Source organism: Propithecus coquereli, unplaced genomic scaffold, assembly GCF_000956105.1.
Source record: "Propithecus coquereli isolate 6110/MARCELLA unplaced genomic scaffold, Pcoq_1.0 Scaffold34, whole genome shotgun sequence".
Lineage (NCBI taxonomy): Eukaryota > Metazoa > Chordata > Mammalia > Primates > Indriidae > Propithecus > Propithecus coquereli.
Genome location: NW_012149063.1, coordinates 11900810 through 11919431, shown reverse-complemented (window position 1 = coordinate 11919431; position 18622 = coordinate 11900810). Strand labels below are relative to the sequence as shown.

The following is an 18622-nucleotide window of genomic DNA, read 5'->3' as shown; positions in this document are numbered from 1 at the left end:
ATGAAAATTAGTTTCCCTTTCTTCTTGGCAATATATTGTCGGTGGTGGCTCTGAGATCAGTTATTGTCTTGGTACTTGGCAGTTGAAGAAAATCCTCTGCAGACATCTCACAGACCGTGTTGAAAACTGAGGAGCATGCCTCTTTGTCTATAGTTTTTACGAATTACATGATTCTGGATTCTGTATCGACTTCTCTAAATCATGGAAAGGATTTTTTGCATATTGGTATGGCTTTACATGTAAAAGTATGTGAATCACAGTGGGTATCAAGGCAATGAAAATGTTTTTAGGAATTATCTGTGGTAAAATATTGTTTCTTTCCCATTCTCCTATTTGATTTTTTTCATGGTACTTACAACACTCTGAAATTGTCTTGTTTGTTACTTTAGATATTTAGGTCTCCCCAGCTAGAATGTTGGATTTTTGAAGGCTTGTTCACCACTGTATGTCCAGCTCCTAAGACAGTATATGATAGGTACTTAATAAACTTTCGTTAAATGAATAATTTTTTCAGAAAAATATAGTAAATATAAACAAATTGAAAATAATACATTTATAAAAGTGTGATGTGTTAGAAAAGAGCAAAAATTCCCAAGAACAGAACTATATATTTAAAGTCGATATGAAACCCTTAACCTCTAAAAAGGTGGCATCTTTCACTATCAGAGTTATCTAGAAAAAGGACATTATTTTATGGCAGAAACACAAATCTGTTTGAATTCTGTATGTTTCTTTTTATTCTTCCCAAAAATAAAACCAAGATGGAATTTCTTGAGAAAAACTACTGAAAAATGCAGACTTTAGTCTTCTTTTCAAAATGGATCTTCAAAATGGATCACAGGATGTTTTTTTCCTGACTCTAGTCATCCTTTTTGTCAATGGAATATACAACTCTAGTTTGATGAATCCGAGAGCTTTTCAAAGGAGGCCTGACAATATGGAATTTGAGCAAAATATATCATGCTCTCTAAATACACTTTTTTAAAAGCAGAGGAAAAAAATGAAATGCTAACCTGTAGTCTACTCTGATAGCCTGCCTCATCTTTGGACTGATTTCACTTGTATTTTCTATAGGGAATATTTACTGCCACTAGGGAGGCTCTGAAAAAGTGGGAAAAGGTAAAATCCTGGAGTCCCATCTAATTTCTTCAGCAATTAGATGCCAATTGTCAACTAGCCTCAAAATACTTAGAAATGTACAATATTTTGATAAAATAGTAATAGGAGCAATAATAATAATGATAACTTTATTGAGTCTGGGACTTAGATATAATGGGACCTATCTATCAGTTTATGAGGTATAGTTTGTGGTATGTTAGCCTTTATGCCAGTTCTGAATGGCTGGTGAACTTCCTGCTGGGGTAACTGTATCCCAGTGAAAGAGGGCACAGTTGATGTTGTCCTTTACAAGCCATGGCCAGCATGAGGTTTCAGCAAAGAGCAGGGTGTTCTAGAGGGAAGAGGTTTTCCAAACATTTGACCCTTGGTTTAATCAACAGTCTGTGGAGAGAATGGCGTGCCATTTGTCTTCCTTTCAGCAGCACTGATGGCATTCAGGTGGACCCCTGTCTGGGTGCTCTGGATAGGACAGAAAGTGTCAGCATGGCAAGTCTCAGCTTTTACATATTCCAGATGCAAAAACGCAGGTCTCATGGTAGGATGCACTCCTAGTAGAGTGTTCCATGTGGTTTATTTTTATTGAAATTTCTGATTTGAAATCCAAAATAGTACAAGTTTTATAGTTGAACTAATGTTGCCAACAATATGCAATTGTTTGTATTTCTTGATCTTTAAGAGAAAAAAAATTGCCTTTGTTATATTTATATCTGTTTTGTTTCTATTCAAGTTTTCAAGGATTTTTAAAAAGTAAAACATTAACATACAAACATGTAGTCAGAGTATTTAAATATGAAAGGTAAAACCATTTTTGAAGTAACTTTAGAGAAATATTGCTCTTCAGTGATGCAGCTATCACTTTTAAATGTGTTGTTTCATGAATATTTGAAGTCCTAATGAGACTCTATTGTCATATTCTTTTCCATAAGTCTGATATTGAAAAAGGAAGGGATGAAAAAGTTATTCTTTTTGTACTGCTGTAATTCGATAACATCACAGTTAAAAAGTTGATGCCTAGCCAAACTTCCAAAAGGCCCTAAGTCTCAAAGGTTTAGTAGCTAAGATCCTCTTTGCAGCAAATCAAGGACAGGTGCAAATGATGACTGCCACCTGCTAACATATAATCTCTAACCCCAAAACATTTTTTTTCTGTGTCCAAACCCAACAGTTACAATGGGGGGAAAGGACAGCCCAAATTTTATTTATGGCTTTCCTGAAGTTGCACAAGAAGAAATGAGCTTATCCTAAGAATATCAGAAATAAGTCAGAAAGAGAAAAACCAGACTCACTTCTCCAAGGAAACTTTTACTTAAGCACCAAGGGGGCCTTATCTATAGTTTGTGTAGGCAGCTACCTTCCAGGCTACAGAAGTTCTAGGAACACTCATCCATCCCTCCCAAAGCCCATATCCTATAGCAGTGCCATGCATGACACTCATCATTCCTGCAGTGTTCTGCAGCAGGGAACAGCGTGGAGAGAGGTTTCTACCTGAGTTTAAATCCTGGCTCCAACATCTACAAACTTGAGGGTGATAAATTATTGACCTCTCAAAGCCTCGTCTGTAAAAGAATAATAATAGTACCTGCCTCATGTGGTGGTGGTGAAGACTGCATGAGACAACCCCTTTGCATAGATCCTGGTGCACAGTAAGAGCTCCATAAATAAAAGCTGCTCTTGCTGTGATGTTATTATTGTTATTACACAGCTAGAAAAAAGAATTAAAAAGATATCCTGGGAGGATAACACATGGATGTCACTGTTAAAGGGAGGATCCTAGATGCTCGAAGCATGAGAAAATCAGAAAAGGAGAGAAAACGCAAAGTGGTGGGGCACAGGAGACAGATCTCTTTGTGGCTCTCCTGCCTCATTATTTTGCTTAATGACAGCTTATTTTCCCAGCCCCAAATTAAATAGTTTGGGCTACTTGTTTTCACTTTTTAACTCTTAAAATTATGCCCTTTCTCATGTTTGATTCATCTCCCTATCCGGTCTGAGACAGCCTCTGAAACATATCAGGCCTCCAGAAATGTTTGCTTGAAATTTTAAAAGTCAAAAATCTGATTTCTGCTTCTGTTTAGTAGAAAAGCTAGCAGGGCCTCCTGTATTGCATAAATGATAAGTGCTTACTGCATGCTTTTTAGAACATTGGTTAAAATAGATCCTTAAGTTTAAGGTGAGATTTCCCCATCTTTTTTGCTTTTTAATGGGGTAGTACTCATTTCACTCCCATTCTCAGCCTTACGGGGTGGCTAGTTAAATCATTTTAAGACTCTTACAAAGATAGAACTCAAATTTCAGCCCTCTTAAAAGGTATTGGGATCATTAACAAGTTTGTAATTCTGTTTTTCCTGCCTAAAGTTCCTCCACCTAGCAAAATTATCTAGAGTCTAAATATAACCTAGTGTTATGTCAAGTCCCTTGATCACGTAGTCACATAGCCCCATCTTAGGTTCATCCTACCTTTAGTGCAGCACTGCAGTTTGTCTCTTTTCTCTGTGTCTAGGTTTTATTTGCAGCTGCATATTTTTATATGATTGCTTATCCTGGGCAGAAGTAAATTACTTTTTGGTATACCCAGTGAAAGTAATGATCTTTTAAAAAATTCACACCAATTTGTAGTCCCCATAATCTTGGTGAATACACCAAAGAAATCTGTTTGTTTTTATTTTGATATCGAAAACATGATAGATGGTGTGATAAGGCCAGCTTCATTAATTCATTTTCTAAGTACTATAATATAGTAGTTAATTTGTCCATATATGGCCTCCAATTACCTCCTCAATTCCTGGTAACAGCCACAACCTCATCTTTCATTTTTATTACCTACCAGTTAATTGCACTAATAGGTTTTGCTTTTCATTTCTGCATGGTTTTCATTAGAAAAAGTGGCAAGTGTTAACTCTTTTTCAGACTTTGTACTCAGAGAAGAACAAGGAAAATAGATTTTTTTAAATTTTTATGTAACTGTGCTTGCTAGCCTCAAAATTCCAGATGACTACTTCTAACTTTTACTTTTTTAGAAAAGAAGAGGCATATTTGGGACCAATAAATTCTGCCAGGTAAGGAGTATTGGTAGCTAGAGCTATGTAGTAGGGTTTTTTTTTTTTTTTCCTTAAAAAAAAAAAAAGCTTCTTTAGTAGTATTTCCTGATAAATCATAATTTTCTCAATCAGCAGTTCTTTGCAGTGTGAACTAACATGAACTAATTTAATATGATTATTTAATGAGAAATTTGTTCATTTAAATGTTATATATTATAAGCATTTTAATAAGTATTTTTGAAAGCACTTATTCATTTTAACAATCAAATGTCTATGAAATGCCAGTTGAATCTTTAAAAATGAGAACTTACTGTGGAATTGCAATACCTCCAATAATTTACCTGAGTATTCTACGCATGAAATCATTATGATATAGAGGTATAGCTTTGACTATAATAAATTGAATCACTTGAATTTATCACATTTTAGGATTTGTGGGAATATTTTTATTCATCCTGAAAATTGGTGATTGAATAAAAGAATTACTAACGATTTAGTTATACACATTTCATTATGATTACAGAGAATTGACATTGAACTAGTGGATGGAAAAATTTAAGTTAATATAGATTAATTTCATAGTTATTTTATCTGATTTTAGAGCACTGTAGGAATGCCGAGAAAAAATTTAGAAGAAGTCTAATGTGCTATCCATTGCACCACAGAGCCAGCCAAGAAAAAATTTAGAGTTTTACCAGTTTGTACTTTAAAAAAAAAAAAGGTATCTGAAAACCTTCTCTGTTGCTGTCACATCTGGATCCCACTGAAATGACTCAGGTATTTATAGTTATTGCATCAGATGGCAAACACTGAAACAAAACATCAGCTTGAGAGTGTTTCAAGATACCAGATAACTTGGCGAATGGAATATTCTCTTTTATATCATTTAAAGTCTTCTTTCATCTAAATCATGTCCCCCCCCAAATGACATTTGAATATAAAAATATTAATAGAATTTTTCAATAAACAACAGAAGAAGAGAAAAGAGATTTTGACCAGAATAAAAAGTGGATCTTTTCCCAAAACCTATAAGGAAATAGAGAATCAAGTGGAAAATAAAGAAAATCTGTTCCAAGTGAGAAACATGAAGGTAAAATTTTGATATGATTAGTGATAAGTCATTCAAAGGATGAAAGGCAGCAAGAGTTAAGGACAGGTAGCAAAGAAGGGGTAAAAGGGCTGTGTGTATTTGATTTTATGAGAAAAATCAGAATTATGTATATAAACTAGAGAACCCAATTCTGGTGGAAGTTTCATGAAGGAACTTCCTTAGCTTGTTTTTCGGAGAGCAGATGGCTGGGAACTTGCCCGCCTTTGTATTTGGAGTGCTCGGCTACAACTCACCTTGCAGGACAGAGAGCTCTCAGCCTCTGGAACATGATGGCATATTTTCGAGCTGATGTGATACAAATGTGAGATTTGAGCAGAATAAAGCTGTTAGACAGCTAACAATTTCAAAAATTTAAAGGGAACATATATTCAAAGATCTTGTTGAAGTTGTCAATAGATATCGTGGTTTACTAAAAATTTGAAACTCGATTCTTGTAGATCTATCTTTTGTCTGTGTTTCTATATTGTATGGGAACAACTAGGATATGTGCATTTATTTTAAGTGATGAAAATTTTAATTTTAAATGTTAATTTTCAATATATTCTTTGAAAGAAGTAATAGGAAAGTGTACATTAAAACTATGATTTCATGGCTATTATTGTCTATGTATTGTAGAAGTCTATTTTAATTTAAATCAAATTTAAATTAAAGAAAAAAATGTCAGTGTATGGGCATGGCAAAAATAACAAAAGTTGTATGCTGAAAACTGGTGTTTGGAAAATATTCATATAGTTTAATCCCATGTAGCTCACGCATCACCAGATGGGTAATATTTTTCAGAGCGTGTGAACAGAAATTATCTCAATAAAATGCTCTTGTTTTTTAACTTTACAAAACAGAATAGTTTTTGCATCCTGCCAACATAGTTAGGCTGTTTTATTTTTAAACCTGTCCAAATTAATTTGCCATCTTTAGGAACTATTAGGAAGTATAGTTTCATATTTTGCAAATGGATGGATAGATTTAACTGTATGCATTTGTGGGTAAAATAAGAAAATTAACTAGGATTTTATTTTCTGACTTTTTGAGATTTCTTTGCCCCATGCAAGATTTTTTTTATTATTATTATTCTCATTAAATAAAATTTAATACAATCAATTATGACCTTGAAAAAATGAATCCCCAGATTTTTCAGTAATAATACTTTACATTTAGTAAACATAATACTCTTAACATTTTTTCTTTTTTATTTATTAAATTATCCTACATAAATTCACTTTTGGGGGGTGTGTATAGTTCTATGAATTTTAACACCTGTATAGATTCGTATGACCAGCACTACAGTTAGGATAAAGAATAGTTCTATCACTCCAAAAATCTCCCTCTTCACATTTTTAAGTGTCCGAAACCACTATAACTGTTCTTTATAGTGGGAATACATTGTCCTGACATCTCAAACTTGTAGCAAAAAAATTGGCTCATTTATTATTCAATGACTCTTCAATCCACCCTCTTTACTAATGTATTTAAGTTCTTCTAATTGCTAATTTTGCATTTTGTTGGTTTATAATCATGATTAGAGATGGTATTCATTTCTGCTCTCTATCAAATATCAACTAATCCAATCTTAATCTCTAACCTCAGGAGATTTCCTAGATGATGGTGTCAGTGGATCTCTCCTCATTCATGTTACATCTGTTTATAAGCAATGCTTTTTTCATCATCTGCATTGTTTTTGAACTGCCACTTGTCTGATGTTAATGCTGGAGATGATTATCTGAAGTGCACAAGAGAATCACTGTTGTGTTTCTTTTCATAGGCTCTACAGATAGAGGTGTTTCTTTTCCTGTTTTAATGGCTTTGTACTGTACTTTTTCTGTTTGAGTACTTTTATCTCTGTATATTTCTCTGAATATGTATGATATATACAAGCCAAAAAGGGGAAATTCATAGGCTATAAGTCAAAACTTAACTTTATCAATATTTAAACAAGGGTTGCATATTAACCAATGTGTTTTAGGCATTTAAGTGTACAACTGTAACATGCATTTTCAGAGAATGAATTTCAACCTATAGTACATGAAAGTTAATAAATTATTTTAAAATAAAGATCAGTGTTTTATATCCTGTGATAAGAGCCTGTCATTCATGACTTTGCCATAAATTAAAAATTAAGAAACTTAAATATATCCATAATAATTGTCATGAAGGTCATTTGAGACCATCTCAAGTATTACTGCCTCATACAGGGAAAACACTAAGTTAATTTTAACCTTGACCTTTGGATCTTAAGTTTTCTTGTTTTATGATTCTTTTAAGGTTTTTCAAGGCTCCTTTTATGGATATAAGATTTCTTGGGATGTGGTGATTCTCCTGTGGTCTTTTTTGTGTTATGATTTCAAACCAATTTTTTGTTTCTCTTTTTATTTTTAACTTCTGGAGATATATTACTATTAAGTGAGATGCTTTATTATCCTTGTTTAACTAAAAGTTAAAACCTTAAGGAATAATATAGCTATTTTTATTTGCTCACACTATTGTCTACCCTTCAAAGTTGTAAATTGAGTATTTTATCGTTTGCTCTTCAGATGGACCCTGTGCAAAAAGCAGTCATTAACCACACATTTGGAGTGTCCATTCCCCCAAAGAAGAAACAAGTTATTTCTTGTAACGTCTGTCAGCTTCGCTTTAACTCAGATGTGAGTATCACCTTTTCATATCTCTCTCTAGTTTGTCAAGCTGAAAGTCTGATTGGTCTGAATATGTACATCTCTTCATATTTACATACTCTCTAGCAGCCACACCTATTGGTAGCCCCACTTATTTCAATGTGTCAGTTTTCCAAGGGATTTGAGGTTAATGTTTAAAATTTAAGCAATGGAGTACAGTCAGCCCCCCATATCCATGGGTTTCACATCCACAGATTCAACCAACCTTGGATTGAAATATTTGGAAAAAAATGTAAAGTAACGGTACAGCATTAGAAAGTAATACATATTTAAAAACCAGTAGAGGGTAACAGAAAGTGGTTAATATAGAAAATTAATCCCTCACACAGTGGCTCATGCCTGTAATCCCAGCACTTGGAGACGCCAAAGCAGGAGGATTGCTTGAGGTCAGGCTGGGCAACAAAACGAGACCCCCATGTCTCTAAAAATTTTTTAAAAATTAGCCAGGTATGGTGGCGCATGCCTGTAGTCCTAGCTGCTTGGGAGGCTAAGATGGGAAGATTGCTTGAGCCCAGGAGATAGAGGCAGCTGTGAGCTATGATCACACCACTGCACTCAAGCCCGGAAGACAGAGTAAAACCCTGTCTCAAAAAAAAAAAAAAAAAATTAAGAATTTCTCTATGAAAGTAATTAGTCTCACCTGTATCATTTTATACTTAATTGCTCCAATCATATTTACTTGTCAAAAATATTTGAATAGCATAAAATATGAAAAAAGATTTTAAAATGATATGAAAATATTTTTAAAAATTAAAATGCAATGAATGCTGAAGAAAACCATTGTTATTACTCTTGATATCAAGTGTTAAATTTTATGTGGGTGCCAAATTTTGTTAAATACCTGAGAGGATAATTAATTTACTATGTGATTTATGTTTTCCCAGAACATGAACATACAGGGAAAGCTTCATAAATTATTTTTTCTGGTCAACGTAAGCATCCTGCTAAAAAAAAGATAACAAATAAAGGGAACAAATCAATCTCTTTTATGAAAGCAGATTTTAAAATGTATAAATAAAGCAACAGGAAAGCAAAATAAATGATATTAGAATATTTGCAATACTCAGTTACCAAATAAAGCCAATGACCAATGTAAATCAGAATCTGAAGGATATGTGATATTTCCTGAGCTGCTTGACCCCAGAAGCCATTTTGCAAGAGTATGTTAAGGATTAATGTTTTTTTGAATTACTAAAATAACAAATATTCTTGTCTGCATATACCATTAGATGATGTTTTGGTAATTCTACCACGGGAAGCATAGTAAAATTTATAGTCATTGGAAGAGAGAAGATATATTTATCATGATTTATAAAATTATATTTAATGCAATTTTAATCAAAAGTTCAATGAAAATTTTTTGGTACCTGATGAAACTCCATGTGTAAGAATCAAAATGTACCTAAATAAATCGAGAAATATAGTGTTAATTCAAAGTTTTAATATTGTTAAGATTTCAATCTCCCCAAATTGATCTATAGATCCAGCACAATCCTGATCAAAATTCCAAAGGTTTTTTTCTGTAGTAAATGACAAATTATTTCTTAAATATACATTAAAAAAAGCCCTAGAATAGCCAAAACATTTTTAAGTACAAATTTAGAAGACTTACACTTCCCGATTTCAATACTAACTATAAAACCTACAGTAATAGAGACTGTGAAAATGGTGAATGAATAGTAGACACATTGATTAGACACATTGAAGAGAATAGAGAGTCCAGAAATAGACATGGACCTATATGGTCAGTTGATTTTCATCAAAGTTGCAGAGGCAATTCAATGGAGAAAGGCTTATCTTTCCAACACATAGTGCTAGAACAACTGGATATCCATATGCAAATTTTTTTAGAACCTTGACGGTTACCTCATACAAAATATAAAAGCTAATGCAAATGGATTATACATATAAATAGACACATAAAACTATAAAACTTCTAGAAGGAAACATAGTAGAAAATCTATTTGGCTTTGCATTAGGCAAAGATTTCTTAGATAGGAAAGAAAAAGTGTGAACCATATAAAGGCTAAAATATTGGACTTCATCAAAATTCAAAACTTTCACTCTTCAGATGATACTTTTACACTGTTAAGAAAATGAAAATACAAGCTATAGACTGGGAAAAATATTTGTATCTGCTTAAGGACTTGTATACAAAATATGTAAATAACTTACAACCCTATAATAAATGATAAATGGGGAAAAGAGTTGAATAAGCACTTTACCAAAGAAGAAATATGAATGACAAATAAACACATAAAAAGAGGCTCCAGGAAATACATATTAAAAACCACAATTAGATAGCACTACACCTATTAGAATGGTGAAAATTAAACAAATTGATAGCATCAAGTGGCTAGGATGAAGAGCAGCTGGAACTCTCATGCATTGTTAATGTGAATATAAAATGGAGCAGCCACTTTGGAAAACACTTATACATACATTTCCCACACAACCAGCAATTCCACTTCTAAGTATTCACCTAAGACAAAGGAAAACATATATTCATACATATGTACATTTAAAGTAACTTTATTCATAATTGCCCAAAACTGGAATCAACTCAAATGTCCATCAACTGATGGAAAACAAACTGCAGTATAGCCATACAGTGGAATACTACTCAGCAATAAAAAGAAATAAGGTATGGATAGATGCTACAACATGGATGAATGTCCAAGGCAGTATGCTAAATGAAAAGAAGTTAGACACAAAGACTAGATACTATATGATTGCACTTATGTAAATTTCTGCAAAAAGCAAAATTATGGGGATAGTCAGATTAGTGGTTGACAGGGGCTGAAGGTAAGGTTAAGGAATTGACAACAAAGGGGCATGAAAGAACTTTTTTGAAAATATATTTTCATTGTTGTGGTGGTTATATGACTGTCTTTGTTTTTCAAAGCTCATAGAACAGAATACCTAAAAAAGGAATTTTACTATATGTAAAGTATACCTTAGTAAATCTAACTAGAAAAAAATCAATGATTCAATTTTAAGCCACAAAATATTTTATAAATAGAAGATTTTTATGATAGAGATTAACCACTAAATATATTAAAACATAATATTACTACTAAATTAAATGTAAGATAAAGGACTTTTGCAAGAATGGACAGAATAACAAATACTGAAATAGATTCAAGTAAATGTAATAGTTTCGCATAGTTATTATTCAACTTTTTTTCCTACAGTTACATAGGGTAAAGTCTATAATTTTATGAATATAAAATGAAAATATTCACTACTTACCTGACCACTTACAAAATGGATGCCCACCTGAAGACATGCTCCATCTTTAACACTAACATTCTCACTGCAGCAATGACAGAGGATAAAAAAAAGTCTCACAATATAATATAGATTTCAAAGTGAAATTTCAAAAATTTTGCAAAAAATGCAGCATTTCATGAAGTCCATGAATGTAATGCTAGAGATTGCTTGATACAAAGCCGCTGACAAATGAGGATTTGCCTGTTAGAAGAGTTCATTTAAGAAGAGAAAATTAACAAAGTTGATGATTCAAAACAAAAGGTTTTGAATATCCAGTGAATAATGGGAGCTTTGGGACAGTTATGAACCCTTGAATTAAAAAGAAAAACATATTTTTACACGGTTCAAAATCATAGTAATTTTAAAAAATACATTGAAAAATCTATCCCATTCCCCTTCTTCTCATCTTCCATATCATTCCTTATTTGTAACCACTTTTATATTTTTTGCATATGTTTCCAGGGTTTGTTTATACAAATATAACTGAATTTATGTTCATATTTCCTCCCTTTTCTATGTAAAATGTAGCATATTATTTACACTTTTATTTGCCTGGCATTTTTTATGTAACAATGTATCCGGAGAATTTTCCCATCAGAACATAGAGAGCTCCCTTATTCTTTTTTTTTTTTTTTTTTTTTGAGACTGGGTCTTGCTCTGTTGCCCAGGCTAGAGTGCAGTGGCATCATCATAGCTCACTGCGACCTCAAATTCCTGGGCCCAACTGATCCTCCTGCCTCAATGTCCCAAGTAGCTAGGACTGTAGGTACATGTGTGCACCACCACACGTGGCTAATTTTTCAGTTTTTTGTAGAGATAACGTCTCCCTGTGTTGATCAGGCTGGTCTTGAACTCCTGGTCTCAAGCAATCCTCCAGCCTTGGCCTCCCAAAGTGCTGGGATTACTGGCATGAACCTATGCCCAGACTCCCTTACTTTTTTTACAGATCTGATAGGCAAAGATGTCTATGGCCTGATCTCTGGAACCCATTAATATACATGACAAAGGGGAGTTAAGGCAGCAGATGGAATTAAGGATGCTCATCAGATGATCTCAAGATAAAAACATTATCCTGGATTATCCTCTGGGCCCAATGTAATCACAAGAGTCCTTAAAAGTAGAAGAGGGAAGCAAAGGAGGCAGAGTATGCAATGTAAGAAGGACTTTACTGGCCATTGCTGGCTTTGAGGGTGGAGGAAGGGGCTACAACCCAAGGAATGTAGGCAGCGTCTAGAAGCTAGAAAAGGCAAGAAAATTGTATTTTCCCCTACAGCCTCCAGAAGGGAACTCAATTCTGCTGATACCTCAATTTCAGCCCAGTAAGACCCGTGCCAGACTTCGGATCTCCAGAACTATAAGATAATACATTTGTGTTGTTTTAAGCCACTAAGTTTATGATAATTTGCTATGAAAACAATAGAAAACTAATACTGTAGTCTATGTGTAGGCATTCCACAGTTTATATAACTAGTTCCTTTTAGGTCAACAATTGGGTTGTGTCTAATCTTTTGGTATTTCATAGATTTTCATAGTCAATAAATGACAGTACACAAATCTGGTTCTCTTTCCTTTAAATCCACAGCTCTTCCTATTGTATTATGTTGCCTCATGTAACTTTACTTATTTTCTGAGCATTTATTGAGCTTCTACTGTATGACAAGCACTTTACTAGTCTCCAGAGTCCAGTAGCAGCTTTTACTAGCAAATGGTATGAATGAAAATATTTAAGGTTTGTCCTCATGTAGAACCTTTCAGAACATGTTCCAGGTGTTTTGCTCTATATTTTCATTATCTCATACTTAGAGAGGTAGCATGATGTAGAACACTGGATTAAGAATCCTTGAACCTGGGTTTAAGTACTAATTCTGAACTTGGTAAATCACTTCATTACTGTGGGCCTCAGTTTCCTCTTCTGTAATACAACCTAAAATGGACTACATGATCATTGGGAGGATCATTCAAGTTCTATAATTAAGAATCTCTCTTAGGGCAACAGAATATAAACAGAATATAAACACGTCTTTTAAGTGAACAGCTGAGATCCAGAAAGAATGACTACGAATTTTGTTTTGTATTTGTGTCATGGGTTGGGTGGGGGGAGCGTGAGAATTTTCTTTCTACACCCAAGAATTGCTGTGGGAGTAGGTTTCACCTTTGATTTGAGCACCATTCAATGTTAGCCATTTTCTTTGTATTTACTAATAGGGACATGGACAAATGTGCACACATAAGCATATGGCCACCAGCTTCCTCGTCACTGCTCAAGAACTCCGTTGATAATAAAGAAAGAAATTAAATTTCTGAGTCATTCTTAGACTCTGGGCAGTAAAGCCACAAAAGTCTGGATGGCAAATTCACAAATGTGACATATACATGTTCTCAGTGTTTAGTAATGGTGCTATAATCTGCATAACTGAGCTCTGAAACCAAGCATTTTTTATTTGGGGAAGAGTTTATTATTTTATAATTACCCTATTTACATTTTAATGTAAGAATTAAGAAGATGCTCATCCTTATTTTTTTAATAACATTTCTAAATCAGCCTGAGACTGAATTGGCTTCACTTTTTCAGTATAGAAAATATGTTTATTGAAAAATCTGGAAGGCAGATTTGCACAGTAAACAGACTGCATTTTGCAGTTCTTCATTACCCATATAAAATGTATCAGGGTAGGCCTCCTGCATTAAAATTCAATGTGACCTAGTTTAAGTGTTCCATAGCCCCCTTTGTCCAGCTTTTATCATCTCAGTAGAACTCCGCTGTTGAAAAGCAAAAGGCTACAGCTTTATTTACACAATACGGTGTTATGTAAATGAGCAAGCATTAATCACAAACATTTCCCAAATGAACCTTTACAAATTAACACCATTAACTTTGCCAGGAAGCAGACACTGCAATCCAGAAATAATATGCTTTCCAACTGAGTCCCAGACATTTGCACAAATGTGTGCAGCACCCCTATCCCTAGTTTCTTCTTGACCACCTTTTATTTTCTAACATGGTGTGTATAAGGTGAATGAAGTTGTCCTAAACCTGAATGTTTCTTTATTCTCAATGAAGACATACACTGCACCTGCAGTATGGTCATAAATTGGTAAGACTAAATCTGAATATTTACCTTTTAGCTAGGAAGTGCCATTTCTGGAGTTAAGCCTTGCCAGGGAAATAAGCTAAAATGCACTTTAAAAAAAATGTTTGAGGCTAACTTTTCTCTTGTTTTGGCTAGGTTGAAAGTTGGCAAATCCCAAATAATTCTAATTTACATATTAGTATCAATTCCTTGGAGAATGAATAGTAACAGAAGAAACTGTTACTAGCGAATGAAACTGATTCCTACACTAAATCAAATCTTTACACAAAATTGTATCAAAATCAAATTCTTAAACAGATTCTTACACAAAAGTAGGGCAACTTGATTCTCTTAACTGTTAAAAAATGGATTATATTATTATCTCAGAATTTATTGTAAATACTCTTATAATATGGCTGAATTCTTTATGTTTTATAGGCAAATTGAAATAAGAGCATAAAGATCTTTTTAATCAAGTTTTATATATTCTAATTCAGGAATTGGCCCTGAAATTTTGGTACTCAGAATTAATACCACAATTGATTCAGCATGAGATACCATGCCCTAAATCCTGAATCCTTAGGCTTTCATTACTCATTTGGAACTAACCCATTTGATTTTTCAAGCTTACAGTATTGCCTTTTGAATAGCATTATAAACTTTGAACTACTTATAGTTCAGATTTTCTTTATTTTATCTTGCTTTTTGCTACCTCTGGGTTTGTGATTTTCTTGTTGTTTGTCTTTGTTTTGTTTTCTAGTTTTAGGTTATCCAGTATTTCTATCTCTCAGTTTAGCCACCTATTCTTTTTGCTATGCTCTATTTCCTCATGTCTGAAGACATAAGGTGATGACCTCATGCCATTTTGTTGATTTATATTAGAGTGAATAAGTACAAATGGACTGGAAATTAAAGGTTTGCTTAGAAATTAAAATGGTGGAGTGACAAACATTTGTGTGAACATGTCTGTGGGTGACCTGACTCTCCTATTCTTTACTATAAATCTCTCTCTGAAATTTCAGAAAGTGTTGTTCGACAATCACCCTCAATTCCCATATGACTGCAGTTGCCATGCAAATGATATGGCCTCAGTTCAACCTCACTATACATTTTGCATCTTTATCATCTTAGCAGTTTTCATTTGCATAAGGTCGTTTAAGTCATGCCCTCCTGGGTCTTTCTGCCCATATCTTTCTTATTGATTTTAATTTCATTCCCACTTCCAGATTTGTTTAGCGGTTAATATAATATAATAAAAACTCTTATCTGTCTTGCATAAACAAACTGACCAATCCACCATGTGCCATTTAGGAGGCCTTAGTGCTGTCTCTGCTAGAGGCCCTGCCATTCTCTGTCATCCAGCAGAGACCTCAGCCGTCAAGAGATTAGGGAGAAAGCCATAACTTTGGGTTCCACATAAACTCCCTTTGTATGTGCTGTTGGCTGATCCTTCATCTTCCTTGGCCACCAGGACTCACTCCACTTTTTCACCAGCTGCCATGAGGCCACAAGTCCCTGCAGCAGCTGTGGCTCTTTCTGAGACATCAGTGCAGCCAGGGAAACAGGAACTCCATGAGACGCCATGTTTGAAGACGTCCCTAGCAGCAAAAACAGAAGAGACACTCGGCAGTAAGGGCACCTGCTCCGGTTTTCTGAAGGATCAAATTTTTTATTTGTCATTATATAACATTCTTATAGGGGATTCCACATTTTGCTATTGACTGCTTAGTGCTTGCTTTTAACACTAGAAATTCTGTCTGCATGTTATTAATGTTTCTCTTTCCTTGTGCTCTCTTCTAAACCATCACATTTCTCCTTCCTTTCATCTCTACTCAATCTTCTTTTCTTCTAACTCCTCTCTTTTTTTTCTTCTCCATCTTTCTCTAGCCCAAAAGTACAACAAATACAGTTTTCCCTTTCTTTGATATTTGTAGTTTCTTTATTAAGCTTTTTTTAGCTTAACAACTGGATTTATTGCTTTAAATTCATAGGTACTTCACATGAAAAGACCTCTAGAAGGTTAAAAAAAAAAAAAACCCATATTGAGTATGTTATTTGAAACTCAAACCAACATACTGTTAAAAAAATAAGTTTATCTTACAGTTCCTAAATTTTCAGACACTGTATTTGATGGTACTTTACCCTATTGGGTATGCCAGAAAAAACTTTGAACATTCATCCTCCAGTATTTAATCCTCCCCACCTGACCATCACATATATTCAAAAAATATCCACACGTGTTAACTCTACAGATCAACCGTTTCCTCCTTCATACACACACACGTGTAAATATATATATATATATAACATAATTACTGCTGCCACTCATACACATCTTCAGTATTTCTCTTGGAAGCCCTTGAGATAGATAGCAGCTCCTTTAGTGTATAAATGTATACCATGTTTATATCTATATAGTTGTATATTGTATGTATACAATTATGTGTAAGGGTGTGTGTGTGTGTATTTTCAAGAATATTGGTGCCTAGGCTGGTGTTAGGTTTCACCTATGCTAATAGTGGCCTCACATTCAGAAACAAAATAAGCCATGGAAGTTGATCCTCACAGGAAAGTGAGTTTATAATAAGGGGATTTGGAGAAAGTCACACTTACACTGAACTCTGCCGCATATAATTAAATAGAGAGATAACGCTGTGATAATAATCTCATTGCTGGGCCGTGAACTGAAAAGCTAGTTACAAAGTTTCCATCTGATGTTCAGCAGTACAAATTATTAAATAAATGAATCATATTGTAAGTTCGGAAAAACCAACTGATTCTGTCAAGAAATAAGGCACTGAAAATAGAAGGAATCAATAGCATCAAATGGAAATCTAGACAATGATAGCCTGCTTTTGTCAAACATTTTACATTTTTCCCATAAATAAGACTTTATATTGATTCTTAGGTTTGGAGGGTAGTGAAGCAGATAGGAGGTAATTAAAAGCATAAATCTCGGGAGCTTGGGAAGGTAATTCTCTGCTTTGCAGACAGAGCTGACAAAATGATGAACATTTTTTGCTTCAACATGACAGAAATATAGCGTGATTACAGGGAGCAGGGACATATCGTGCTAAAAGTTTTGTTCCATAGCTGTCTCTTAACAAAGTTCAGTCAGCTTTTGTGAAGCATATAGTAGTTACTTATTAAATTTAAAAAACTGTCTTTCAAAGTAGCACTATAATATTATAAAAAGTCACAGTTTTTCTTAGCATTACATTATTTTAAATAATATTTGGATAATTTAGGATTGATTTTAAGTTATCACTGAGAAAGGAAGACTAGATTAAAAGTTAAGTTTAAAAAAATGAGCATTATGATTTACAAAGACTCATCAGGCCGGGCTCAGTGGCTCATGCCTGTAATCCTAGCACTCTGGGAGGCCAAGGTGGGCGGATTGTTTGAGCTCAGGAGTTCAAGACCAACCTGAGCAAGAGCAAGACCCCATCTCTACTAAAAAAAATAGAAAGAAATTATCTGGACAACTAAAAATATATAGAAAAACTTAGCTGGGCATGGTGGCACATGCCTGTAGTCCCAGCTACTCGGGAGGCTGAGGCAGTAGGATTGCTTGAGCCCAGGAGTTTGAGGTTGCTGTGAGCTAGGCTAACGCCATGGCACTCACTCTAGCCAGGGTAACAGAGCGAGACTCTATCTAAAAAAAAAAAAAAAAGACTCATCAGATCCTATAACTAATGGGGAGATTATATAACATACATCATTCAATATTTTTCTGGCTTTTCTTTAAATACATAGATACCTCACATGACTTGTTACTTTAGCTATTTATATGTGTTCAATAATACTTAAAAGTAGATGATCAGGCTAATAAGATGTTGTGAAGAATAAAAAATATGAATGTTACAAAGAAAGTACCAATGCCCACCCCCACTCATCAGAATACATTCACAACAGAAAACCACTAAGTATCTATGATTCGTCACCAGAACTGCAAGCTTTGGTAGATTTCCATTAAATATCAGTTTGCTGATCAAACGTTCATAACACCTTTTAAAAAAATGTAATGGGTCTTTTCTCCTATGTAAAATTTCTGTGTTAGTAACTCTTAGTCAAAAGTAAAAGATTCCCAGAAGGATTTTTAAGTCATTGTGTTGGTAATTTTTTTTATCTACAAGTTGTCTTGCCACTTGGGAGTTGGGGAAAAGACTGTTGAGAGCATGTGTATTTTCCTTCTTCATTTGGTATGGCTTTCTTTAATTAAGACTGGTTGCAGAATCCTTAACAATAAGATAATGTTTCATTTGATTTTTGTGGTTTAGGATTCTTTAGCTAAAAAATTTATTCAACATAAAATTAAGATAGGTAGAATTTGTAGGCTGA

General features: G+C 34.0%; 1 protein-coding gene across 2 annotated transcripts in view; it reads left to right on the top strand.

The window, feature by feature from the left end:
• The window catches only part of ZNF385B (zinc finger protein 385B), a 380819-nt gene that overhangs the window by 306617 nt on the left and 55580 nt on the right, over positions 1-18622 (top strand). For both annotated transcript variants that reach the window (XM_012650808.1, XM_012650809.1), the window contains one exon: positions 7797-7907. In XM_012650808.1, the coding sequence (XP_012506262.1) occupies positions 7797-7907 (111 nt within the window). The remainder of the gene's footprint in view (positions 1-7796; positions 7908-18622) is intronic.